The sequence below is a fragment of the Podarcis bocagei genome, assembly GCF_964188305.1.
Source record: "Podarcis bocagei genome assembly, chromosome: 1".
Taxonomy (NCBI): Eukaryota; Metazoa; Chordata; class Lepidosauria; order Squamata; family Lacertidae; genus Podarcis; species Podarcis bocagei.
Genome location: NC_138125.1, coordinates 58,852,867 through 58,879,360, shown reverse-complemented (window position 1 = coordinate 58,879,360; position 26,494 = coordinate 58,852,867). Strand labels below are relative to the sequence as shown.

Below are 26,494 nucleotides of genomic sequence, written 5' to 3'. Positions count from 1 at the left end.
CCTTATGATTTCAGAAGACTAGAAAAAAAATGGGCAGGAAAGAAGCCATGGAGAAGGAAAACTGTACAACCCACAGAGTTGCAATTACAGCAGAAGACCCTGCAGAGACCAAAGGATTGTGAAATGTCAGTGAAGAGATCTACATGGGCAGCGAGAGATCTGAGCAGGGGCTTAATGAAGCTGATGTAAACAGACAGTTCCCAGCAACAGAAGTGCCAAAAGTTGAAAAACAAATGAAACTATATAACAGCATATTTTATAGTTTCTACAATGATTAATAAAACCACCACTTTTTATTTTCCTTAGTTGTAAAGACCCTCAGGCAGCCTGATCCTAAACATGAACCCTCATATGCTAGCTCCATTCACTTCAATGGGACTCCTGGTAAGAATGCTTAGGATTGTGGTCCTAGCCAAGGATATCACCTGATCCCTTCTGGGCCACTGCACAGTCTTTAAGTGCTACAACCTGATCTTAGCAATAAACAGGAGGACAGCCAAGGAAACTCTGTTCGTCTTGTTACACCGATCTCAGCTACCCCTTGAGGTTTTTGTCCAGAGAAGGATTTCACACTGCTATATCTTGTTAAATTTGTGCTGCCAGAGGTCTCCATCCCACAGTCCCCCCCCCAAGCCTCTTCACTCCCCATGCAAATCACATTCTTTCCCATAAACAGTGTCAGCGGCCTTGCAAAAGAGAGCGTTTTAAAAGCTTTTCATTTCAGCTGCACATTAGGCCAGGACAGACTCACAATAAGGCACACAATAAAGCTTCCTTCTAAAAACTGTAAGCCCTCCATATCCCACTCTGCATAGATTACCACTGTAGCAACCACCCAATCTCTAAATAATTGCTGCTAAAAATGGGGCGGAAAGAAAAGTAGATGGCAGCAGTGGAATACTAAAAGGCTCCCGCTGAGCGGAGGAAACAAGATCCATTCATTCTGCCCCGTATGGAATACGTTAGTCCCATGAGTGTGGGAGGCCTTGCTGCAACATACCCCACACAAAGTTCAATTTCACAGAGCCGACTCTTGTTTTTCCTTTTTCCTTTTTTTTATAGGCTGCTTAATTAACACAGTGCTACTTATAGCAACTCCTGTGATGGTACTCTTTGCCCTTCATGCAATAACGAAAAGAGAAATCATGATACAGAAGATCAACCAGTAAGTAAGGTGTCCAATTTGAAGTGATAAGCCCCAGTGGACTAAGAGTTAGACTTGGGAAGGTGGAAGTCCATGGTGAAAGCCATATGCAACATTCCAACTTTAACATCCAACCTTCCAACTCTACAGTTCTATGATCCTTGCCAAGAACTTATTGTGGAGTCTCTGGGTTCTTCTAGATGACCTGTTTATTGAGCATTCATCCTGATTTGCTCACATAATGCTTATATGGAAGCTAGACTATGTCTGGTCTTTATTGAGCATCCTTTTTGATTGGTTTATGAGGTGGTTATCCTATTTGCTTGTGGGATATTTTGGTGTCTCCCCATTAATCATCCATTCATCCCACACCTTAAAGTGCATTTCCCCATCACTTTCCTAACTGCAGAAAGTCTGTTATTTTTAAGTGGATCTGTTGTGCCAAGGCAACAGAGCACTTTGATCCACTGTAATGGTGCCAACCTAAATTTCCGGCACGTGCTTGAATCCCTTGCACAAAGTCTGGACACACCCTTTGACAAGTAGCTATTCCTCATGCTCAATTTCCCTCCAGCCTACCCTTCCCCTCCATGAAATGAAATGGTCAGGCAAGGAGACCCACAAACTTTAGAGCTGGAAGGGGAAAAAGAGGGCAGGGACTTGGAACAGCCTGGCATAGCTTTATGCACCATGTATAGAGGGGAGAAATCTCAGAGGCAATCAGAACCACCTAAGCCCCACTTTGTTAATACACTGTTTTATGGCCCCATAGCAGTAAGGTTCTAACTCCTGAGATCAAATTTCAAAGGATTCTACAGCTACATACATATGGAGAGCTAAGGATTCAGAAACGGCTTATCCACACTTACTTTTGCTCCACATTTCTAGACACAGGTCTGGGCTTTCCAGGTCCATGTCTGCATGCTTTTTCTTTTGCTCCGAATTACCATTTACTCCGATTCAACAGTAAATATTGGGTTTTCCTAGGGAAAGCAGCAGGGCAAAATAAAAAGCGCAGACCTGTGCCTAGAACAGTGTTTTTCAACCTTTTTTGGGCAAAGGCACACTTGTTTCATGAAAAAAATCACGAGGCACACCACCATTAGAAAATGTTAAAAAATTTAACTCTGTGCTTATATTGACTATATATAAAGTAATTCTCTTGAATAGGAATCAAATAAACACAAAGAAAGTATTTTATAATTACTTTATTATGAAATAGTAAGTAAACAGAAATATGAAAAATTATAAAATACTTTATTCAGTGTGCAACCTGGGCCTGTTTGGCTGAACACAAAGCTGATATTCTGGCTGGAATCGAAGAAAGACACACACGTAGCTCTTCGTCAACAGCTCTCAGTCTCTCTCTGTATTTAGTTTTTATAGCAATCATGCTTGAAAAGCTCATCTCACACAGATATGTAGTGGAAAATGGGAGCAATGTCAAAATAGCTTTGTTTGCCAGAAGGGGGAACTCCTTGGCAGTATCCAACCAAAAACTGTCCAAAGGTAGATCAGCAAATCTTAGCTTGAAACCACAATTTTGTCTCAGTTCAGTTAGTTCCTCCTGCTCCTGTAAAGTCATGTCCTTTCCACCAACTGATGCTGAGCTATAAGGGTCCCTAACCCATTCAAGGCATTCAGTGGAGACTGAAGAGAAATAAAATGACAACTTCTCCAGTTCTCCTGGTGAACTCGAGTCGCAACGTCTTCTTCTCTCCGCTGCTGCGCACACTGTGCTCGGGCGGGAAGGAAGTCGGAAGATGATGTCCTACTGTGATAGGTCCAGGCTGGAGTCTGGACCAATCACAGCCCGGACATCAGAAAATTGGAGGGTGTCCCCCTGAGGAGCGCCAATCGGCGCCCCTGCTGGCCGAGGGTGGGGTCAAAAACCCCACCCCACCCCATACCCAGGACACAGTCCGGCGCCCGCTTAGTGGGAGAAATTTTGAAATTTATTTTTTAAAAAAATCTTTCGAATTTTTCAATTTTTCCCACGGCATACCAGGCAACATCTCGCGGCACACTAGTGTGCCGCGGAACAGTGGTTGAAAAACACTGGCCTAGAAAGCGCAGGGCAAAAGGTAACCGTGGATGAGTCCTAAATTAGTCAAGTGAATAGCAAGAAGCAATCTTGTGAGTAGAATGAAACAGGACCATATTTCACACTCATTGGATTTCCCCCCCTTCCAAATCATGTGGCTAAACCACTGCAAGGGATATAGTCACACGATTACTTCAATAACTCAAGACTTTTCTTTTCACCCAGGTAGCTGTTGGGCATGCATTTTATACTTTTTCATCCTACTTACCTGTAATTTCTTCAAAGACAGCATGAAACCCATCAAAGTTCTTGGAACCATCTGAATGGAAGAGAACATGGAGAGAAGGCCCTGTGCTTCGGATTGGGGGAGGCCTGTCATTCCCACAGAAACGCTTAATTATCCTGCTATCAATGCTATCCCCATCTCGGATCTCCACGTAATCATACTGGCACATGTAGTCAAACTCCAGACTCAGCATAGCAAACCTTGGACACAAAAGGGGTGGGTTTTTGTTTTTTTTACAAATTCAGATGCCAAAATTTCTAACATATGTCTGTATTTCTAAATTACTTCTGTGCTCCTAAATGAGAGAAACAAGCCTCCCACCAAAGCGCTTCCTTTACACCTTCAGTTTCACAAGATAGCCTTCAAAGATAGCCTTTGCTACTGGCAAAGGCTTCCCACATGACTTAGGCAAGTAAGCAGACACTCCTCTGGGTGGGCTGAGTTTGTAACCAGTCCTGTGGCCCAAACGCTATGCCACTGCCCTATCCTATCCCCATCCAAGCAATGCCAATATTGGGAGGGTGGCTGCACCCCATCAACCACACCACTACAGTTGAAAACCCCTGCACTGCTGCAGTAAGCTTTCCCACATACTCTGCCCCATGCCCCTGTGTGGGACCCTTTAAATTGTGATGCTTTGAGCATTCAGTCAGGAATGCTCATAAGCTCCATTGTTCCTGGTAGGAGGCATAACAGCAGGGAAGCATAACAAGGTGGACACAATCTTTCATGCAACCTGACCCTGATCTTATGCACCCCACACAAGTGATATAGCATCACTTTCCTGCTGAAGATGTGGAGACTTGAATCCCCAGTCTATTCCTCAGTGGGAAAAGGATTCTGAGAGGACGCACAGTTGATGCCTCCCTCTTTGCTTCTTCACAGGTAAGTTTTCTTTTTTTTTTTTAAGAAATTTTTATTGGGTTTTCCGCTTTTATAAAGACAATACAAACACAAAGATAACACAAGACACAAACATGTATAAATTCAGCAGATCCTCGTTTCATAACCTTGTTCCCTGACTTCCCCCCACCCCCCCTCGTGCATCCCAATTCCCAAGATTATATCAGCAAGTTGGTATTTCTCCTCTTAACCATCTTATTCATTTTATTACCTCTTTTCTAATAAAAAAAAAAATAAAATTGATTTTCCTAAGTTGGACTTAAGTTCTCTTCCATCGATTTTTCATTTTATCTTAAAATCTTTCTCTCTGGTCGGGGACAGAGGGTGGCGCTTGGGGGGGAACTGTCATCCCGCCACTCCTTGGTGTGTGGAGTGCCTCAGGGTGCGATTCTCTCCCCGTTGCTTTTTAACATCTTTATGCGCCCCCTCGCCCAGCTTGTCCGGAGTTTTGGGCTGGGCTGCCATCAGTATGCTGATGACACCCAACTCTATCTGTTGATGGATGGCCATCCTGACTCGGCCCCAGACACACTGATCAGATGCTTGGAAGCTGTGGCTGGATGGTTACGTGGGAGCCGGTTGAAGTTAAATCCTTCGAAGACAGAGGTCCTATGGCTGGGACGGGACGATATGGGATTGAGGGGGCAACTCCCATCTCTTGCGGGGGTGCAATTAGTGCCAGCACCGTCCGTTAAGAGTTTGGGTGTAATCTTCGATACCTCCCTCTCCATGGAGGCGCAGATTGCAGCTATAACAAAGGCGGCATTTTTTCATCTCCGCCAAGCTAAGCAGTTGGCTCCTTACCTCTCTCGCCCTGACCTAGCCACTGTGATCCATGTGACGGTCACCTCCAGACTGGATTATTGTAACTCGCTCTACGTGGGGCTGCCCTTGAGACTGACCCAGAAACTCCAGCGGGTGCAGAATGCCGCAGCGAGACTCCTTACGGGGTCTTCGCTGCGGGATTACATTCATCCGGTGCTATACCACCTGCACTGGCTCCCGGTGGAGTACAGGATCAGGTTTAAGGTGCTGGTTTTAACCTTCAAAGCCCAGACGGCCTAGGACCCTCGTATCTACGGGACCGCCTCTCCTGGTATGCCCCACAGAGGAACTTACGGTCCTCAAATAAAAACATCTTGAAGGTCCCAGGCCACAGAGAGGTTAGGCTGGCCTCAACTAGAGCCAGGGCTTTTTCGGCTGCGGCTCCAACCTGGTGGAACGCTCTGTCACAAGAGACAAGGGCCCTGCAGGACTTGACATCTTTCCGCAGGGCCTGCAAGACAGAGCTGTTCCACCAGGCCTTTGGTTAGGGCACAGCCTGACTCCCTCCTTTGGCAATCTTTACAATACTTTAGTTTATGGTTGCCATCAATTTTGATTTTAATTAATTCTTATGATGTTTTTATAATGTTGCACTATTTTAGTGTTGTTAGCCACCCTGAGCCCGGCTCCGGCTGGGGAGGGCGGGATATAAATAAAATTTATTATTATTATTATTATTATTATTATTATTATTATTATTTTTACAGCCGGAACTAGCTGGAATTCAGTTCCGGCACCTCTCAGGTAGGCACCATTGCCATTCTAAAAGAACAAAGGAGGCATTCCAACACCTACTTTTCTGGAAAAATAGCACTGAATGCAGCCATTTTTAGTCCATTAATTATGATTAATGTTAATGGTTGGGGGAGCAGAAAAACTCCGCTGGAAATCCCTCTAGGTCCCAGGGTTGAAATACTAGCCTGATGGCTGAACAAGCCTTAAATATGTACATAAACTTGAAAAGAAGAATCTGTATGCTGAAATGCATCACCCACCTACCTTAACTCAACAACAAAACCAGGTTTAGCATGAATAGTCCACTCACAGCGGGCATTCAGTGGATAACTCTCCAACAAGATCTGACCCTTGGAAGCCTGCAGAACCTGACCACATCCTGAAGGGCAGGAAAAGAAGAAGAAGATTTATATTAGGCTCTGTGAGGGAACACAGACTCAGAAATAGCTCAGAGCTAAATGGACCAGTGGTGCGACTCCAGATAAGGCAGCTTCATATGCTCATATGTCCCAATCTGTGAGACTGAGGTGTGTTCAAACCAGGATCTGAAACTACAGCTTGTTGAGCTGACTGAGTTAAAAGCAGCTTCCTATGCCCACCTGGACAGCCACAATATATAGATGGTGAGCCTTCTGCTCAATGTGATGGGTCAGAAGCAGTGTCTGCACCACCTCCTAACTTATAGGAAACTACACTGGGAAATCAAAAACGATTGCCCACGGTAGAATTTAAATCCATTATTTTAGCACTGGTTGGTATTAGAATACAGTCGTGCTCTTCCGCAGCTCCTGGTTATTTCAGCTTCCTGGGCAGATTGTCGCCATTGGTAAATAGTGGGATTCATTGCCATTTTGACGTTATGTCTAGGTCAGTGTTTCCCAACCTTTTTTGGGCAAAGGCACACTTGTTTGATGAAAAAAATCTCGAGGCACACCACCATTACAGCCCCGTGACGTCAGCGCGCAGCGTCACGCCGGGAGGGACGCACGAAAGTATAAGTTTCAATTTTTTCCCCTCCCCCTTGCCGGGGAACCTCCAAGCTTTGGGGGTGGGGGGGAGGAGGCAGCAAAGCGAGGCAGGAAGGAGAGCGCGGCTTGGCTGGATGAGCTTTGGCAGGGGCAGGGAATGAGAGCCGCGAGGCGGGCGCTGCGGACGGAGGCGCTGCCCGCCGAGCTCGCAGGCAGCCAGGCAGGCAGACGGCGAGAGCCCCGCGCTGGGCGGCCTCTCCTCGTCGTCGCCGCCCCGCCTCTCGCCGCCCGACTCGCCCGCCTCCCTCCAGGCAACATCTCGCGGCACACCAGGCAACATCTCGCGGCACACTAGTGTGCCGCGGAACAGTGGTTGGGAAACACTGGTCTAGGTATCAGGTATCAAAGTCATATTACTAGCCTCTACAACATCTTCCATGTTGTTACTGGAGAAACATTTGGCATGCACCCAAGTATTAGGAATTCGATGTGTGGCAAGACAATCTCACAACTGTGCCCCCATAGGTTCAGACTCAGGTAAACTATCAATCCACATTAGATTTGTTCAGAACTTCTCATCTGTGTGTTCCCTGGATGAACAGAAGGAGAGGGTTTGCTCAGTGGCCCCACTTCCAAACCCTCTCTGTCAGCAAACTTTTTGAGCAAGGGGGCCAGTCCATTGTCCCTCAGACCTTGTGGGGGGGGGCGGACTACATTTTTTTTGGGGGGGGGGAATGAACGAATTCCTGTGCCCCACAAATAACCCAGAGATGCATTTTAAATAAAAGGACACATTCTACTCATGTAAAAACACTGATTCCCGGACCGTCCATGGGCTAGATTTAGAAGGCAATTGGGCCAGATCCGCCCCCTGGGCCTTAGTTTGCCTACCCATGCTCTACGCGTTCAGAGAAGATGTTGCAAGGGAGATCTGAACAAACCACAGTTTTTAGGGTTGTAGGCAGGCTCACTGTATTTCCCATGTGTGCGGGGGGATGAACAGTGGCCTGAAAAAGCTCAGCCCATGAATGGTGCAGCTTTGTCACATCCAGCAACATGCCATGTGCCATAGCATGATATTTCCTCTTTCCTGCAAGACTCTACAGTGTTAAGACTTGTCCGTTCTAATAAAAGAAAAAAATCTCCTTTTGTCAGTTTACCCTCAATTACCCTCAATTAAGTGCACTCTGATGAAACGGAAAACAAGCTCGGAGGGGTTCATCATAAGTGTTTCGTTCCACACCAGGGCTTGTTGGTTCCTGATGTGAAAGGCTGGAGAATTAATTACTTTGCCCCCATGGCTGTCATTAAGATGCTATTGGGATATGCCAGGATCTGCCGCAACGTACATGATAATGCAGCTTCCCACAGTGGAGAGAGGAAACCTTGCCCTGTTGCTGGCTCCTACCTCAAAACAACCTGAGACAAAGCTGCAGGAAACCTTCTTCAGAAGGATTGACAAGGTCCTTGAATCACCTCAGAGAACATTCCCCTTTCGTTACAAGGGGGCTTTTGAGTTGCCTTTGTTGCTCTTGCCTTTTGACGAGAAAGAACTGGTGGAAAGAGATGTTGGCGTGCCGGGAATACTGAGTGCACCTTTCCCGGGAGAACATTACGGTCTGAACTTGCAGAAATTCCTGCCAAGGAAATAGGACTGGCCAACAAAGCAGGTGGTCCAGAGGCTAAAGAGAGAGCCATTCAAAGAGTGGCCCCAAGGAAACAGGCTCATATTTGCCACAAACTTTTGCATGAAGCATAGCTGTGGTGAGATGTGGATCTTCCATTTCCCTCCACCATCTGAAGCTCTCTCAGGAGAGGTTTATGTAACGCCCTGCCACCTCTCTCTCAACAAATGATTGAGCAACCAGCTCCACCATTTCCACTCAAAGGGATCTTTTCTCTCTTGCCGAAGCCTGAAGAAGAAAGCCTGGAAAGTTCTCAAGAATAATTTACACCCACAATGGCAAATCCTGGCAAATCCTTCCTTGCTCCTGAGGAGCGGAGAGGGAGGGAAGAGTGAGAAAAGAATCCATTTTGGAAGACTGTCAGCACCACTGTGCCATCTGAAAAGGAGGCAAAACTGTTTTCTGGGACACACAAAAATTCTTGCTTGAGGCAAGAGAGAGAGAGAGAGAATGATCGTTTATTCCTTTCAATAATTGTAATTTACATTCTATGTTTATTTAAGGTCACCTGAGAAAATTCATGGGCAGATAGATATCAATAGGGGTGGTGGGTATTATTACTTCACACAATCCATAAATAATTTATGGGGTCCACTGCCTCAAAATGACTTAGGTAACTTAAAAACAACAACCCTATCAATGTGTATTATCCTCTACGGCTATATGGGAACTCTTGTTAAGAGGTAAATATGCCTTATTTTCCACTATGTCCACTAGGACTTTGCTCTTCCACCAGACCATATGCATCTGAGTCATTTGTATAGTCTATATATGTAAGCCAATCACACTGCCCATGGTTTTCTCCCACTTTTGATGGGTCCAGAGCCAAGTCTCACCCAGTCTATTGCCTGGCGTCATTCAGGGTGCCCCTATGCATACTTAAAGAATGGAATCAGAGTTGGAAGGGACGCCACATATCATATAGTTTAACCCCCTGCAATGCAGGAATCTCAACTAAAGCATCCATGACAGATGGCCATCCAACCTCTGCTTAAAAACCACCAAGGAAGGAGAGCCCACAACCTCCTTAGGGAGTCTGTTCGAACAGCCCTTACCGTAAAAAAGTTCTTCTTGACGTTTCCTGCTTGGCAGGGGGTTGGACTCGATGGCCCTTGTGGTCTCTTCCAACTCTATGATTCTATGATTCTATGATTCTATGAATTAGAATCTGACATGCTCTCTACACTGTTGTGAGGAACATAAAATGCTGCCTTACGCAGACTGCTGATCCAGCTGTAGACACTGTCTTGCCTACAATGACTAGCACTGGCTCTCTGGAGTTTCAGACAGAAAACCTTTCCCAGCTCTGCCTGCAGATGCTCGGGATTAAACTGCAAAGCAGATACTCTATCACTGAGCTACAGCCCTTCTAGATGGTGCTGAACTACAACTCCCATCTGTGACCATTGGCCCAGAGCTGAGGCCCAACCACCCATGCTCCCTAAATATCCCTAAATCTGTTCTGGGAGGTTGGAGGGAACCCACAGAGGAGATTTACCTGCCCTGAGGCCTGTGGGTATAGGGCGGCATATAAATTCAATGAAATAATAATAATAATAATAACAATAATAATAATAATAGGTGCACAGAGGTACCTATTGCACAAGCAGACCTTGTTCCCCATGCACATACCCCCATATTTTGCTCCACTGAATTTCACTCATATTTCTAAGAACTTTGCTTCTCTCTCCCCCTGTCCCCATTTCAGCCATAGCCACTGCAGTGGTACCTCGGGTTACAGATGCTTCAGGTTACAGACTCCGCTAACCCAGAAATAGTACCTCGGGTTAAGAACTTTGCTTCAGGATGAGAACAGAAATCGGGCGGCGGCAGTGCGGCGGCAGCAGCTAAAGTGGAGCTTCAGGTTATGAATAGTTTCAGGTTAAGAACGGACCTCCAGAATAAATTACGGTAAGTTCTTAACCCGAGGTACCACTGTACTAACCAACACAGACTGCTATGTCTGCAAAAGCAGGATGTCCATTAATGTGGTGTGAAACTCAGGCTGTGAAACTCATAAAAAACTGCAGCAAAGCACACATCCCAAACAAATACTGGTGGAAGAAGGAGGAGGAGGAGGAGAAGAAACACACACCCACACCCACACCTGGCTGGGTTTCCCCAGCCACTCTGGGCGGCTCCCAACAGAATATTAAAAACACGATAAAACACCAAACATTAAAAACTTCCCTAAACAGGGCTGCCTTCAGATGTCTTCTAAAAGTCAGTACCGTATTTTGCGCCCCATAGGACGCACTGGCCCATAAGGCGCACCTAGTTTTTTGGGGGGGAAATAAAGAAAAACAATTTTATTTTCCCCCAGGTGCGGGGCTGGGGCGGGGGAAGCCCGAGCTTCCCCCGACCCCAGCCCCCAGAACAGGCTGCTTTGTGCAAGCCGTGGGAGCCCTCCCACAGCTTGCGCGGAGCTACCCGAAGCCCCGGCGCGACTGCTGAGCGCGCCGGGGCTTCGGGATAAGAGGCAGCTCTGCGCAAGCCGGGGGAGGGCTCCCGCGGATTGCGCAGAGTTTCCTGAAGCCTGGAGAGCGAGAGGGGTCGGTGCGCACCAACCCCTCTCGCTCTCCAGGCTTCAGCGAAAGCCTGCATTCGCCCCATAGGACGCACACACATTTCCCCTTCCTTTTTGGAGGGGGAAAAGTGCATCCTATAGGGCGAAAAATACGGTAGTTTATTTCCTTGACATCTGATGGGAGGGCATTCCACAGAGCGGGTGCCACTACCGAGAAGGCCCTCTGCCTGGTTCCCTGTAACCTCTCTTCTTGCAGGGAGGGAACTGCCAGAAGGCCCTTGGCGCTGGACCTCAGTGTCCGGGATGAACGATGGGGGTGGAGATGCTCCTTCAGGTATACTGGGCCGAGGCTGTTTAGGGCTTTAAAAGTCAGCACCAACACTTTGAATTGTGTTCAGAAATTTACTGGAAGCCAATGTAGGTCTTTCAGGACTGGTGTTATGTTGTCTCGGTGGCCGCTCCCAGTCACCAGTCTAGCTGCCGCATTATGAGCTTGGCACATAGTTGATGGCCATCACTGCCTCTTGTGGCAGCAAACCCCACAGTTTAGCTATGCGCTGTGTGAAGAAGGGCTTTCTATTGCTTGTCCAGAGTCTTCCAATATTCAACTTCATGAGAACTCCATGAGTTCTAGTGTTACGAGAGGGAGGGAGAAAAACTTTTCTCCATTGCATGCATAATATTATACTTTTCTATCATGTCACCTCTTACCCACCTTTTCTCTAAATTAAAAAAACAAACACTGTCATGTTTTGTTTCCTCATACATTTAGCTTAATGATGAGTTTTCCCATTAATCCATGATAGTGAATATGCCTGGGTGGAAAGGAATCACTCTTTTTCTATATTAATAATGCCTTTTTCATGGAAGAGCTTCTGAGCACCACCTTCTGGATAGATTGAGGTACTACAGTAATTTGTACACTGGAAATCCTTTTTTAAAAAGCAAGGTTACCTAGTCTCCCCTATAGCCTTGAAGATATTTAAAGAACTTGACCCCTCACAACCTCTATTCCACATTGTGTCATTTCCTGCAAATATGATACTATGATACAAACAAGTAAAGTACTGCCAGGCAGTGACTACTGGTTTTGGACACATGGTTGCAATGGAATGTTTATTGCATTTGCCATTAAGTGTTTTATATTGATGGCTTGCTTTGCTGTGACCTTAAATGTTGCAATATTCATATAACTAAACTGGATTATTTGTTGAACTGTTGCAGGTGGGATTCAACTAAACCGTTGCATCACCCATTCATGGCTCCCACCTTATCCAATATTCTGAACTGCGTCGGCCAAGGCAAGGATCTGCATCTTGTCCTGGATGGGTGGCTCTTTGGACCTAGCCATGTATCTCCTTGATTTCCACTGTATTCAGTCTTCCCTCCACCATATTTGAAGCAGTACCCTTTCTCCTATTGGGGAACATGTCTCTTAACAATACTCACTCATGCAATCTCCTCCATACCAGCCTGCTCTGCATTCTGCGCAGTAGATGCCCTTGATGTAGAAGTTGTCTAGCGTTCCTCCCCAGGATCCATTGCGACAGGACTTACAGTTCTCAAAAATCATACAGCCTAAAAAGAAGAGAAAAACCATCTGGTGGGTGGAAGGCTACGTTCAGGTTTTTTCTGGATGGGGAATGACATTTAGAAAATGTTTCTAGTCTGATTGAACAGACCTTGGTTTGGAAAGTGCTCTGAACCACATATATGTGATTTGTTTGTGTCCCCCTGAACCCTCCTAAACCGGTTCTGGTCTTATCCCCAAGCCTTCAGTGTGGATTATGGGACACAGCAGGATGCATGTGGGGAAAGGAGAGGGAAATCCCTTTATTCTAGCACAAGAATTAACTGAATACTGCCCAATATCTCTGAACATTTTGCACTGTGTTTGAACATTCATAATCTGTATCTCAGTCTCACAGAACAGTTGGAATCTCACAAACGCACCTGGCTTTTATGTCAAAAATACAGCACTGCACAAATTTAAAACACTTAAAAAAATTAGACCTAGTATGAATTGAAACTGCTGGGCATGCACATTGGGCTACAAAGGAGCAAATGAAAGTGGATGGCAGAGATAATACACTACAGCAGACAAGCTGTCACATACTGTGTTTGCTCTGGACAGCCAGAACAAGTGATAAAAGACTGGCAGCAGCCTGGTTAGATTGTAGCTGGAAATGTATATCTAAATCTACTTATAGTTCCTTGGCTTCAAGGTAGAGGAGCCGGAGGACTTGGGCAAAGCTGTTGGCCTATATGGTACTTCCTTTACTAAACACTATCTAGGGAATTTGACTATTTCCTTGGGATAATATCAAGTAGCAGGATCAGACTTTGGTTATATGGTGCTCTAAGCAAAGACAAAATTTGCCCTCCAAATATTTCTTATTTTCACAATAATTTCTTTTGGTACAGTTGCTTTTTAATGGATCTTCTCAGTAGGTACCCATATAGACAGTGCTTTTAAAAAAAAATATGTTTAGGGGTATTCTCATTTTCCTACTCATATTGAAATACTGCCACTCAAAGAAGCCAAACTCAGATTCACAAAATGTTTAGGGGTATGCGTACCCCCTGAAAAAAGCACTGCATATAAATATAGGTTTTATTATTGGTACTGTAGTATTAGTAATGGTGTTATTTTGTGCCCCCTCAGCTCAGCACCCTGTGCGAGGGAACCGCCCACACTGCCCTAAATCTGGCGTTGCAAGTAGACTAATGACCCGGGGTAAACAATTTGGATCAATTCCTAATAGAACTATTATCTTCTTGTTTTTACTGGCTGTTGCTTCCTTATCCCTTTGTCTTTATTGTTTTCTTATTCCTTTTGCGGAGTCTGAGCTCAGCAACTTTGTTCCTATCTTTTTAAGTAAGGCAATGTGCAAGCCAGGCCTGGGAGACTCAGGAATGAAAAATCTTCATCTGGTGCTGAAGCCAACAATGACTTTACTCTCTGGAGGGCTTCCAGGCAGACACGGTGAAATCCTGGAAACTTTCGACTCTGAGCGTGAGTTTAAATTATTAGAAAAGGGGACGTACTAACGGCAATACGCTAAATGCATTAACTTTCATCAACTCAGTAAACCATTTGTATTGGCACCCATCCATCTCTGAAGAGAGAGAGAGAGAGAGAGAGAGAGAGAGAGAGAGAGAGAGAGAGAGAACCTATTCATCATCAATGTCTGGCAGACCAAACAGGCTGCACGCTCCACCTAGCTACAAACAGGGTCATTGAATAAAGATTTATGTCTGGTGAGAACATCCAAAAGGTGAGGGGGTTCAGATAAGGGCAATAAATCAACATACCTGGGTGGATTAGACAGGAGTCACACTCATTGTCCTCATTCCTGCAGCACGGAATAGTGTAACCTACCACTTCTTTTCGCCCGGGGCACACACACTTTATCTGATCGTACTCACAACACTCCCGACACATGATATTCCATTCGGCTCCTGGACAATTTTCATTGATCACCGTATACCCTGCAGAAAAGCAAAGGGAAGGGGTGTGGGGGAGGGAATAATTCATTATTGGAAGAATGTCATCCATTCCATTACAGCCAAACAACATGTCAGGCAGGAGACCTGTGGTTTGATGTCCTGACTCGAAGGACTGTCATTTGGCCGCTGTTCCTTGTTGCAGGAGACTCAGCAAAATGTATCTTGACTATCACAGAATCCAGGGATGAAAACAGAGCACCTCAACCCCATTTCTGCACAATGCCATCAACAGGATCCTAGAGATATTAAGAGGCAAACCATAGGCTTGACCTGACTTCTGCTTTATTTAACATTGTTCACTCAGCTTGGAGTATCTAAGAAGAGGGATCTGGTTCACATTTCCTTCCAGCTTATGGTGTTTTCTGGAGAAAATAGCTGATGCGATGCATTTGTTTCATATGACATACATTATTGTTGTCAGATGACAGACTGGGAAATTGTATAAACACTGAATTATATTTTTGCTGTTGCATCCTTATCATCTTTTTAATGGTTTACCTGTTTAGCACTGTAGCTGAAATAGAATTGCTATTACTGTTGCTACTACCTATCTGAGCACTGCAGAATATTTGTATAACCGTTATTTTTTAAACAGTACCTAAGGTTTTCATCTTGGCAGACGCTGCCAACTCCTCTTTAAGAAACGCCAGACTGAAGCTGCAAAAATTGTGACTGTTGGCTAAGAAAGTAATTCTGCAGATTCCATCTTCCTTCCATTGGCATGCTGTCTGCATCCAGCAAATTGAAATTTAATGAGCTGACAATTCTATCAGGGTGTCCCTCAACCAAAAGACAGACCTGAGGGCTGTTACTGTGGAGCCTGGAGATAAGAGGAGGTTGCAGAGATGAATAGAGGAAGGAATATAACATGACCATCCTTCATTTTTGTCAGCAGCAGGGCCTTAAATTTCCTGTTTTATGTTCATTGCAACAAAACTGCTTCAATCTGGATTACGCCTTCCACACACAAAGTGACTTAGAAAAAAATTACAGTGATACCTCGCAAGACGAATGCCTCGCAAGACAAAAAACTCGCTAGACGAAAGGTTTTTCCGTTTTCGATTTGCCTCGCAAGACGAATTTCCCTATGGGCTTGCTTCGCAAGACGAAAATGTCTCGTGACTTTGTTTCCTTTGTCTAAAAACAAAGACATGTTTTGTTTATAAAGTTAATTTATTTTCCCTTCAATTTTTGAACTGCTCTTTACAGTATGTGTGACTTTAAAGAGCAGTTAATAAACTGTTGTACCAAATTTGGCTTTGTTTGGACTTTTTTTGACCATAGGAACGCATTAATTGATTTTCAATGCATTCCTATGGGATTTCGTGATTCGCAAGACGAAAAATTCGCTAGACGACAAAACTTGCGGAACGAATTAATTTCGTCTTGCGGGGCACCACTGTACAAGTTTCTGGCAAAATTAGGCACACCGAAGTCACTATGAATAGAAACATAGGAAGCTGCTATATACTGAATCGGACCATTGGTCCATCTAGGCCAGTATCATCTACACTGACTGGCAGCAGCTCTCCATAGTTTCAGACAAGGAATCTTACCTCAAAATGCTGAGGGTTGAATCTGGGACCTTCCCCATGCAAAACAGATGCTCTACCACTGAGCACTATTTCTCTAGAAAAAGAGGTGTCAGAGCTTACCATGAATTTCTCCCTTGTTCTCTTAAAATGGCAATGGTGCCCATCTGAGAGGTGCTGGAGCTAAACTCCTGCATCTGAATAAAGCCCTTGGTAGGGCTCTTCCCTAAATACAATCAGATACATGTCTAATTAGAAGTAAACCCCACTGAGTTCAGTGGGACTTACTTCCAAGCAAATGTTCATTGTGCTTTTATGAGCTAACTAATTCCAATGGAATCTTCATACATTATTATTATTATTATTATTATTATTATTATTATTATTATTATTATAAATTTTATTTATATCCCGCCCTCCCCAGCCAAAGCCGGGCTCAGGGCGGCTAACAACAATCAAATAATCAGTCAAATAATCACACGATCTAAAAATATTTCATTATAAAAATTAATTAAATCAATTAATTATTATTATTATTAGTAGTAGTAGTAGTAGTAGTAGTAGTAGTAGTAGTAGCAGTAGCAGTAGTAGCAGTAGAATTTACCAGTCCTAAGGCATACCCTCCAAGTGTACCTATTCTCCAGGGACAGTCCTGGAATTACAAAAGCCATTCTACCTTCTGATTTGATCCCAGAATGTCTCCATTTCCCCCACCAGGGCCACCACTGAGCTCAGGGAAGGGGATGAGCCAGCATTATGCAGCTGTTCCATAATCCTGTTTAATAAACTCTACACAAAGGATATGTTGGTATTCATGGAGACAGATAGTCAGAATGTATGGGCTGTTTATTACACCAATGGCTATTAAAAGTTAGATTGGAATTTTAGACCCATCCTGGTTTATAAGTCAGATGGGTCCATTTTTATTAACAACGGCTATAAAATCTGGGTGACAGGCTGAGTCCTGTGATGTGGCTTGCAACAACTAATTGGAGGGTTTATTCATAGTTTGGATCACAAATATGAGCCAGGTGAGGCTTTGCGACACAGAATCGGTTTGGATGCAGTCTTCCAATTATGAATGAACACTAGAGGGCTACTAAAGCAGAGCCTCTTTAAACAAAGCAAAGAAATAATGCAGAGCTTGTTTTTTGCACTGGATGTCTTGGCCTCAGAATTCTATTGAGGAAAAATCCCATGGCAGCTTGAACTCTGATGAAAGTACAGAGGGGGGGGAAACATACCACAAAGGGTTTCAGAACGTCATCAAGTACACAACTGACTTCAAGCTAGAATGCTTCCTTTCTTCATTGGAAATTGTTTCATTTTATCTGAACACACAAGTTTCACATTCATTCCCAGAAATCTTTTTATTTGCAGCAAACAGCACTTTAGGAGGGAAATAGACACTCTGGAGGGCAGTATTTGGCCAGAAAACAAAACAAAGAGGGAAAATAACCCCTTCCCAGACTGTAATCCCAACTGGTATCGCAGGCCCCAGGCCTGTTCCCCTCTATTCCAAAGAAAAAGCCATGGCCAGTTCTAAGCACAATAGCAAAAAACACCTCAGTGAAACATGGAACATTTAGTGCTATTAAGAATAACCCTATTGGATAATGCCAAAGGCCCATTAGTCCAGCTTCCTATTCTAACTCTGGTGGACCACATGCTTTAGGGAAGCCTGTAAGCAGGACCTGGACACAATAGCCCTCTGCCCTCACTTGTGATTCCAGGCAACTGCCACCCTGAGGGATCCTGCCTTCAACAGTCGAGGTAGAAGCTAGCCGTCATGAAGTACACATTTGTTGGAAGAGAAGAACAACTGAAATGACTCCCTGACAGATTTATTGTGTTTATACTCAGCATAATTCTCTCAGCTACATGGAAAGGTATTTGCTGAGGGGAGGTGGGGAGGAATGCATGTTTTCTTCTGGCTCCATGGTTTAATTATCCTAAAAAATGATTAAAAGTCTAGATGAAGTGCCAGCTTCCTTAATATTAATCTCAATCTTATTACACCAGTAAGGTAAGAAGGAGCGACTGGCTAATTTATTGGGATGGAACAAAGGGAGAAATGTCATTAAGCGCTGACATAAACATTTGCAAATTCAGTGAGCCAGGAAATAGCCATGTCCTTAATATGTGTGAGAGAGAAGCGATTTGATTTCCCATTGCTAGGCTCAGGCATTCTAAAACAGATAGGCACCCTTGTCTGTATATCATTGGCTTGAATCAGACTCAGCTATGATTTTTTCGTTGAGAGAGACGGAGAAAGAGAGAGATGACTTGAGGGGAGGATAGAGTTTTGTAACATTATTCGTAGAATGGAGAAAGTGGATAGGAAGACACACATCTTTTCTCTTAACACTACAGCCACTCGGTGAAGTTTATGGGCAGTAGATTCAGCACCAGCAAAAGGAACGTTTTCACACAGTGGATAAACAACTTATGGGATTCACCAGCAAAAGATGTGGTGATGGCCACTATCTTAGATGGTTTTAAAGAAGGGCTTCAACATATCTACAAAGTTGCTGGAAACCACAGCAGGCCTGTGGCCTGATCTAGCAGGCTCTTCTTGTGTTCCTATGTGATGTGAATTCCTGTTATACATGAACTGGTTTTATGCCTCTGAATATCAGAGACCTTCCAGAAGCTCCCTCTTTTTTATTGAGCTTTCATCATGATTGAACCTCATGATGTTACCAGGGTGGTCACACATGATCATGCTTTCAATAACATTTGCAGCTGCAAATGTTTTTGGGTGGTCATACAGCTTCACTGGCAGTTGGTGCATCTGCTGTAGTTTCCTACTAAAATCCTGTAACATTTCATACCACAAATATTGCGTGTGCATGTCCCTCTTTCTTTGCACCATAGTATAAGAGTGCCCTCTCACGGCAATAACGTTTATAACACTAGGGAAGTATCACAGAACAACTAATAAAGTGGAAGGATGTGTGGACAGTTCGGTATGAATTTACCACTATTGTACAATTATTGCATCAATGGCATGTTGTAGAATGCACGCCCCCCCCCACACAAAGGACTAGTTTGGAAGGGACCATAATTTCTGGAAACCCACAGCAGATTCTTCTCACTCTGTCTGTGGGATCTAGTCTAGCCACCGGCTAAAAGTCTAGCCCTCCGTCTCCTCCTCTTGCACACCCTGATATCCACGCCACCCCCTCAATCTGCTCCAGGGGGCTGGGGGAAGCACCAGAGCAGATTTTTTGATGGGGCCAACAAACTTACACAATGACTTCATTGGATACAGTCTGAAACACGGGAGAACCTCTGCCGGCCAGTAGATAATGCTGGTTTGGACGTAACACTAAACCACAGTTACTGTGGTAAGATACAAATGTGCCATGTTTTTGTGAAATACTTCTTCCCTGGTTCTAGTATGTTTACCACAAACCCTCATATTTCCCTTTTAGCTATTTGAGGTGTTTGTTTCTTCTAATGGAGCAAAGCATTTAGGTTAGTGAATGTAGCATGTCATAAATGAACTGGAACCATTGGTAATGTTTCCATCAGTCTTATTTGACAGAAAAGTGTCTGTTTTTCTCATCATGGTCTGGGCACATGTAATGACTTCACCCACTGTTCCCTGTGCCAAACCACCAGTGCAACTCTATCCCAAACTGCAGGCTCATGGAGCATGTGGTGATAGAATAGGCCCTCACAAAATGCTTTTTACAGCAATTTAAAGAAGTTAGGAACCAGTGGCTTTGAACAAACACTGTATCTCACAGCCATAGCTGTCACCTTTTCCCTTTTCTTGCGAGGAATCCTATTCAGAATAAGGGAATTTCCCTTTAAAAAGGGCAAACATTGACAGCTATGCTCATAGCTCTGACAATGCAAGTGTTCCAGTGTCAAGATTTGCATCTCAGTGCTTTTCAGCTGCTGTGCTAGAAGGATTGCTGGAGCCCTGTTGTATATGTTCTTATAAGGACCAAACTAGTTGTGCAAATATGATTACTGTAATGTGAACAAGCTTTGTTATGTAAACAGCACCACAGGGAAGCCTGGCACCTATGGGAATTTCCCTTGAAATGCAAAAAGCAGCTTTGGAGAGGCAGTTTTTGCTGGGACTGTGGCAGGGAGAAAAAGAGTTAATCACACAGCTTTCTAGTCCTGAGGTTGCTCAGGCTTCTCTGTGCCTGGTAATTACACACACACACACACACACACACACACACACACACACACCAAGTCTTATGGTGCTTTCTGGTTAAGTAAGAGCAGTTGGAGTCTTCAAAAGCACAAATATTCTCATCACTATGCTCCCTCCTATGACTTCAATAAAAACATAGGAGGGTTTTTAATTATGGCCATATAGGGAACATGAAGGTTTTTCTTGGCAGATCGAAGATGTGACATAAACTGTTACAGAGTTTTGTGTTTTGCTTTTTTTTACACATGACACAGCTTTTTGACCTCTGAGCAAATCAGTTTGCAAGAGATTTTTCATGAGTTTGGTGGGTGGCCAATGTGTGGAATGTGATCCCTTAATTGTCGGTGCATTATTTTTCTACCTGATATATATATATACATACATATATCACTGATTTTTGACACACACCCCCAACTCAGATCCTTATGAAGAATTTATGTAATACATTTGCTGCATTGGAAGACCTGACCATTGTGTTCTGCTTTGTGAGTGTGACTCATTTTCAGGGGATGGGGGGGATGGACAGGATTGGCAGGAATATTGCACATACACAGATAATGCTTGACCCCATGGTACGAAACTATTTGTTTGGAATGCATCCTGGTGAATCATCTTCCCAAACCTCCCAAGAATCCCCATGCAAGCTGAGCACATAAGGGTGTGATCAACATGCAGAGAATTTGTTTACTTCTGATGGAACTTTCCTTATATTAAATAGTCTGCAAGCTCATGGAAGACAAGGTAGCAAAGGCTGCTAACTACAATAGCTACGGTATGTTTCACCTCCACTGTTAGAGGTGTTGCACTTCTGAATACCAGTTGCAGGTGGGCAGAGTCTTGCATGTCCAGTTTGTAGGCTTCTCTGGGCATCTGGTTGGCCACTGTGAGAACAGCATGCTGGACTAGGTGGGCCATTGGCCTGATCCAGCAGGCTCATCTTATGTTGCATGCATGCAGACATGCTATTGAGACTGCATCTGCTTCTAAAAAGTGAACCTGTGCTGCCTTCAGTGCTGTTAACTAGTTGTCACCATACCCAGGCAAGGCTCTCAACCTGCCATGTAGCATCACATACATTCCAAAGGGAACCTTGCCTTTTGGGAGGCTATATATACGGGTAAAATAATAGCATAGAACAGAAATGAGGAGCTTGTGGCTTTCCATGTCTTAGAATCATAGAATTGTAGTGCTGGAAGAGACCACGAGGGTCATCTAATCCAAACCCCTGCAATGCGGGAATCACTTTGCTTCATGTGGGGCTCGAACCCACAACCCTGAGATTAAGAGTCTTGTGCTCTACCAACTGAGCTATCCCTCCCATCATCCCTGAGCATAGGCTATGCTTGCTGGGGCTTATAGGAGTCTGGAGGGCCATGTCTTCACCATCCCTGGCACAGAAGGTGTCAACCCTATATCACTGAAAGGCAAGGTATCATGTTTTGAAGAAGGAAGATGAAGGAATCTTGGGCACGTCACTCACTGTGCACCCTGCCCCTGCTGTTCTGCAGCGGCCCTTTTCAGACATTTTATCTAAGGTGATGCAGGCCAGCAGCACAGCCTGCAGCTGTGATCCTATCCCCACTCCACCCCCCCCCAATTCTACATAGATAGAAATTTTTTAATCTCCCTGGGTCAGAAAAGCATCAGTCACTCTCTTCAGAAGTGCCGCTTGCTTACATCATGTTTGCCTCAAACTCCCTTTGATGCCTTTGATTTGATCAAAGAATTCTGCTGCACCTGCCAATCTTCTCTCTCCTGGCTCTAGGGAGATAAAATGAGACTGCCTCTGTGTTTTTTGCCGTCTCCCTGCCACCCACTCTGCCTCAAGTAAGCCAAAGGCGTCCCATGTATTCTCATAAGTAAGTGTGGGGTGGACGTCTCAGGGGTCTCCACACCTTTTTTCTCCAGGATAAACTGGCTCTGGGATGCGGGTGGTGCTGTGGGTTAAACCACAGAGCCTAGGACTTGCCGATCAGAAGGTTGGCGGTTTGAATCCCCACGACGGGGTGAGCTCCTGTTGCTTGGTCCCAGCTCCTGCCAACCTAGCAGTTCAAAAGCAAGCCTCTGGCGGGAAGGTAAATGGTGTTTCCATGCACTGCTCTGGTCTGCCAGAAGCGGCTTAGTCATGCTGGCCACATGACCTGGAAGCTATACGCCAGCTCCCTCGGCCAATAAAGTGAGATGAACGCCGCAACCCAGAGTCGGTCACGACTGGACCTAATGGTCAGGGGTCCCTTTACCTTTACCTTTAAACTGGCTCTGCTTTGCATCCTTTGCAGTGTTTTTGCCTGGCTGAAATGCCACTGATCTCTGGTAATGGCTCTTGTTTGTCTGGATGGGGAACGGAATGTGTAGCCTATGGTGCAAAGGAAAAACTCACAGCTGTTCCTCTGCTCGCTTTTGCCTCTGGCCCCGCCTACCACTGTGTGGCCCCCAGAAGAGAATGAGGCCCCTGGGCTGAGAATGGTTCTTCAGTAGTGATGGGTGTGGCCTAGAGAGAGGGTGTGGTGGGGGGAGAGTCACTAGGGCCAGATGTGGAAGCTTGGAGGGCCACATTTGGTCCCTGGCCCCAAGATTCTTCACTCCTGTCCTAAAGAATTCTGAGAATTATAGATTGGTGAGAGCAAGTGTGCTGGAATAGATTCCTCCCCATTCCTTACAAAACTATGGGGTCCAGGTGAGAAGGAATGACTGTTACATAGTTTGTGACAAAGATGGAGACAAAGACCAGCATCGCAGCATTCTCCTGCCCATCCCTCAGCAGGGCTGAAACTGGACTTTATTTCACCTGGGTCAGGCTCAGTTTGGCACACACACCCATGCGCATTTGCGTACACACACACACACACATACAGACTGAGAACCTCCATGGCACCCTTCTGGAGGCTTCACCTGGAGCAAAAAACCTGGCTAGCCCCCTGCCCCCTGTAGCTACAGCTCTGCCCTCAGACATACACATATAGAGGGGAGAGAAATGGAGACAGGAATGCCCTTACAGATTGAGGCCCTTTTTCTGTTTCTCCACACCTATCCATCACTACCCTGCAGTGTTTAATGTACAGCAATTAGGTAGAATGGAGGGTAAAGGCAAGGGAGCCACAGCTGAATATCAGAGAATATCAGAGAAAACATTGACTATCATGCATTATAAAGTGACTCAGCAGGTAAAACTAATTGCTGACTCTGCTAGAGAGTCCTGTCACTGTTAGGCTGCAGGGCAGCTTTGGCAATAGGAAATTAACCCAACAGACGAAGCTGATCCTATTGAAGGAATGCGGATTACTATCTGAGGAAATTAAATGCAGGGGTATCCCACAAGAATGTTCTTATCCAGGGATCTTTGCTTTCATCGCTGAGGTGGAAAAAGTTAGGGCTTATCTATGTTCCATGTTCACGGTGCCAGAGTGCTGTTGATGTAGCCTGAATTGCAGTATCTACATTGAAAACATCTGGAAGCTGGTATTAAATACTCCCAGAAGCTGTGTTTTTAAACTGCTTTGAGGAGGGCAAATGTCCCTGCTAAAAGAACAGTTGACCTAATAGCAGAGCAGGAAGTTCCAAGAACAGACCTGTCCTAGTAGTAAGGTATTGGTCTATTACTTCCATGCCCCCCATTCCCCAGTCTCCATCATCATCGCCTTTGTCTGCACAAAAAACTCACTGTGTATTCTCACAACCTTACTTTCTTTCTGGTTCATAGCACACAGCACTGGGGAGGTGGGAGGGAAATACTTTATTGTTCCTTAAATCAACTGTGTAACCGGACAGCTACACTTGTGCTATTATTGGATTGCTTCAGCACTGAAGGCACAAGCTTGGGCAGTAATAAACTGCAGCGTAACTAAGCCCTTAAGAGGGAGCTGCTAAACTACTTTATGGAGGCAAATGCAGAGACTACCTGAATTCTCTTGTATGCTCACCACAACCAGAGCTTCTAGACTTCTGAAAGGCCCTAAAACAGAATCTGCTGGCCCGGGGGAATTGCCCAGGAAATCCATTTCGTTTGACTTTAAATGCATTCAAGTGGAGCGCAAGACCTGATGCATAACATTACATATGGAGTTATTTATACACACTATGAGCTTGGGTGTATGGAATGCTGCAATGTTTACTTGGTACATGTGATTTTACCATCATTCTTTTCTTTAATGAGGCAGCAATAGGCAGGCTTCCTTACCCGGAGAATGGATGCTTATGTTCCTTATTTCAAAAGGCCACTGCTTACTCTAAAAGCCTAAGGGTCCCACAGAACGCCACAACGTGCCTTTTTATGTCCACATACTGTCCAAGGGACGTTGCGGATTTCCTCCTTTCAGTTTCCAGTTGCCCATTAGTTATTAAAAAGTTGATCTGGCCTTCCCACCCATTGCTCAGAAGGGTAACCTGCGAGGGACTGCAAAGGACTCTGGGAGCAACAAAAGGAATGCGAGAGGTGCCCGGGCTTCCATGGCAAAACAAGGTGGCATGAAAGCAGCGCGCTTTGGAGACAGTTTCTGGCAAACATATATTGAAAGAAGAACTATTTTGGCACTATGCATGCCAGCTTGGCAGGCCAACATCCAAACGACAACCATGCAATAAAATAAAATAGCCCCGTTTAACTTCCACACTATTTTCTCTTTGAAGTAAAAAAAAAAGTAGAACAGTATTGGCAAAAGTAAAGCACAGGTCGGAACTCAAATCTGGCTTTTGTTTTGCTTGTCTTCCCCTCCTTTCTTCGGAGTCAGACTGAAAAGGAAAATCTGCCTTTTGGCAAGCTAAACAAATTACACTTTGCTAAAAGAAAAAGGGGTGGTGTTTTTCTTTTCTACTATTTCAGGGAAACTAAGCAAAAAGTAGATTTCCAGCAGTGTGGCTCAGTCAGATCCTATTGTTTTCCTCCAAATTCCCAGGAAACTCGTCCCAGAAGGTTACAGGATTAATCCCACCACACGGTGGGAGACCAAAAACGCACCGGTCTCTCTAGAAGGGGCGGGGGCCCCGGCAGAGACCCGTCCTGTTAAGCATGCCTAGAAAGCGAGTCGCCTACTTACAGTACCTCTTGGCAAGCAGGAAATGAACAGGAGCTGCAAGAGGACTGCGAGTCCCAGGTGGGTCCAGGGTGCTGTCTCCATGCTGCTCAGAGTCAGGCCGCCCAGGGCAAGCGGGTGGCTGCTGCTCAGGAAAAGGCAAGGCAAGGGAGGCAGGCGAGCAGCTTTTGCTGGGACCTCTGCAAGTGGTGCTTCTGTGAAGGCTCTCAGATTTCAGACCTCGGCTCGGCTCCCCTCATCATCAGAAGGGGGAACTACCTTCAAGAGACTCCTCAGACGGCCAGAAGCAAGACGACGTCACCCCCAAAAAAACCTCTCAGCTGCTCCTTTTAACTCTTTCTGCGCGGGAGGGGAGCGAGAGGAAGGGACCCGTTGGACGCCCAGCAACACACGCGTCGCGCTTCTCGAGTGCAAGGGACACGAGGTCATCGCGGAGGGGCGGGGGAACGGGCGGACAATGTGCTGCTTGGGGCAGCTCCTCGCGTATCTTGTGAAAGATACCTGGAGCAGGGCTGCATCAGAGCCAGCAGGGATCCCTCGAACCTCTTTTCTGTGCCGAGGTTTAACTCTTGGCATATGTGGGCTGCTTTGCATCTGAACATGTGCAGAATTCCAGAGAGACACAGCAGTCAGGAACCTTACTGGGTGCTTCCGGGCTGCTGTTTGATTGAGGTGTGATTCAATCACATAGCGGCAAATTTAAGTTGGAAGTTGAAGCCGATTTGGCGCTTTTGTGCAACAAACTCATCTCCCTCAATCGCTATGAGAAAAGTGACCTGAAAGAGAGGGATGAGCTTTGCATGATGCACCTGGCAGTGGCGTAGCGTGGGGTGTGCAGGGGGGCCGGCCGCACCGGGCGCAACATCTGGGGGTTAGGGGGCGCAAATCAACGGGTTAGGGGGCGCAAATTACTTGCCTTGCCCCGGGTGCTGACAACCCACGCTACGCCACTGGCACCTGGGTATAACAGCAAGCAAATCAGAATGATTGCTCAATAAATGCCCAATGTCATCTAACTTCCCCACAAACTTTATGCACACAAATTGGGGTGAATAATCAATAAAGGCATGGCCTGGAAGCAGCCATTGTCTTTCTTATGCTGGAGCAGAACAGCAACAGGAATCT

The 26,494-nt window shown here is 45.3% G+C and overlaps 1 protein-coding gene across 2 annotated transcripts in view; it reads right to left on the bottom strand.

Annotated features, from left to right (window-relative positions):
• PAMR1 (peptidase domain containing associated with muscle regeneration 1) overlaps positions 1–25,777 on the bottom strand; it is a 47,194-nt gene extending 21,417 nt beyond the window's left edge. The window contains exons 1-5 of one of the 2 annotated variants that reach the window (XM_081164543.1): positions 25,373–25,777; positions 14,433–14,609; positions 12,567–12,695; positions 6,202–6,316; positions 3,457–3,674 (exon numbers count right to left, since the gene is read on the bottom strand). In XM_081164543.1, the coding sequence (XP_081020669.1) occupies positions 3,457–3,674; positions 6,202–6,316; positions 12,567–12,695; positions 14,433–14,562 (592 nt within the window). In that variant the 5' untranslated portion in view covers positions 14,563–14,609; positions 25,373–25,777. The remainder of the gene's footprint in view (positions 1–3,456; positions 3,675–6,201; positions 6,317–12,566; positions 12,696–14,432; positions 14,610–25,372) is intronic. The other variant, XM_081164542.1, reaches the window with a different exon arrangement.
• Positions 25,778–26,494: the final 717 nt, after the last annotated feature.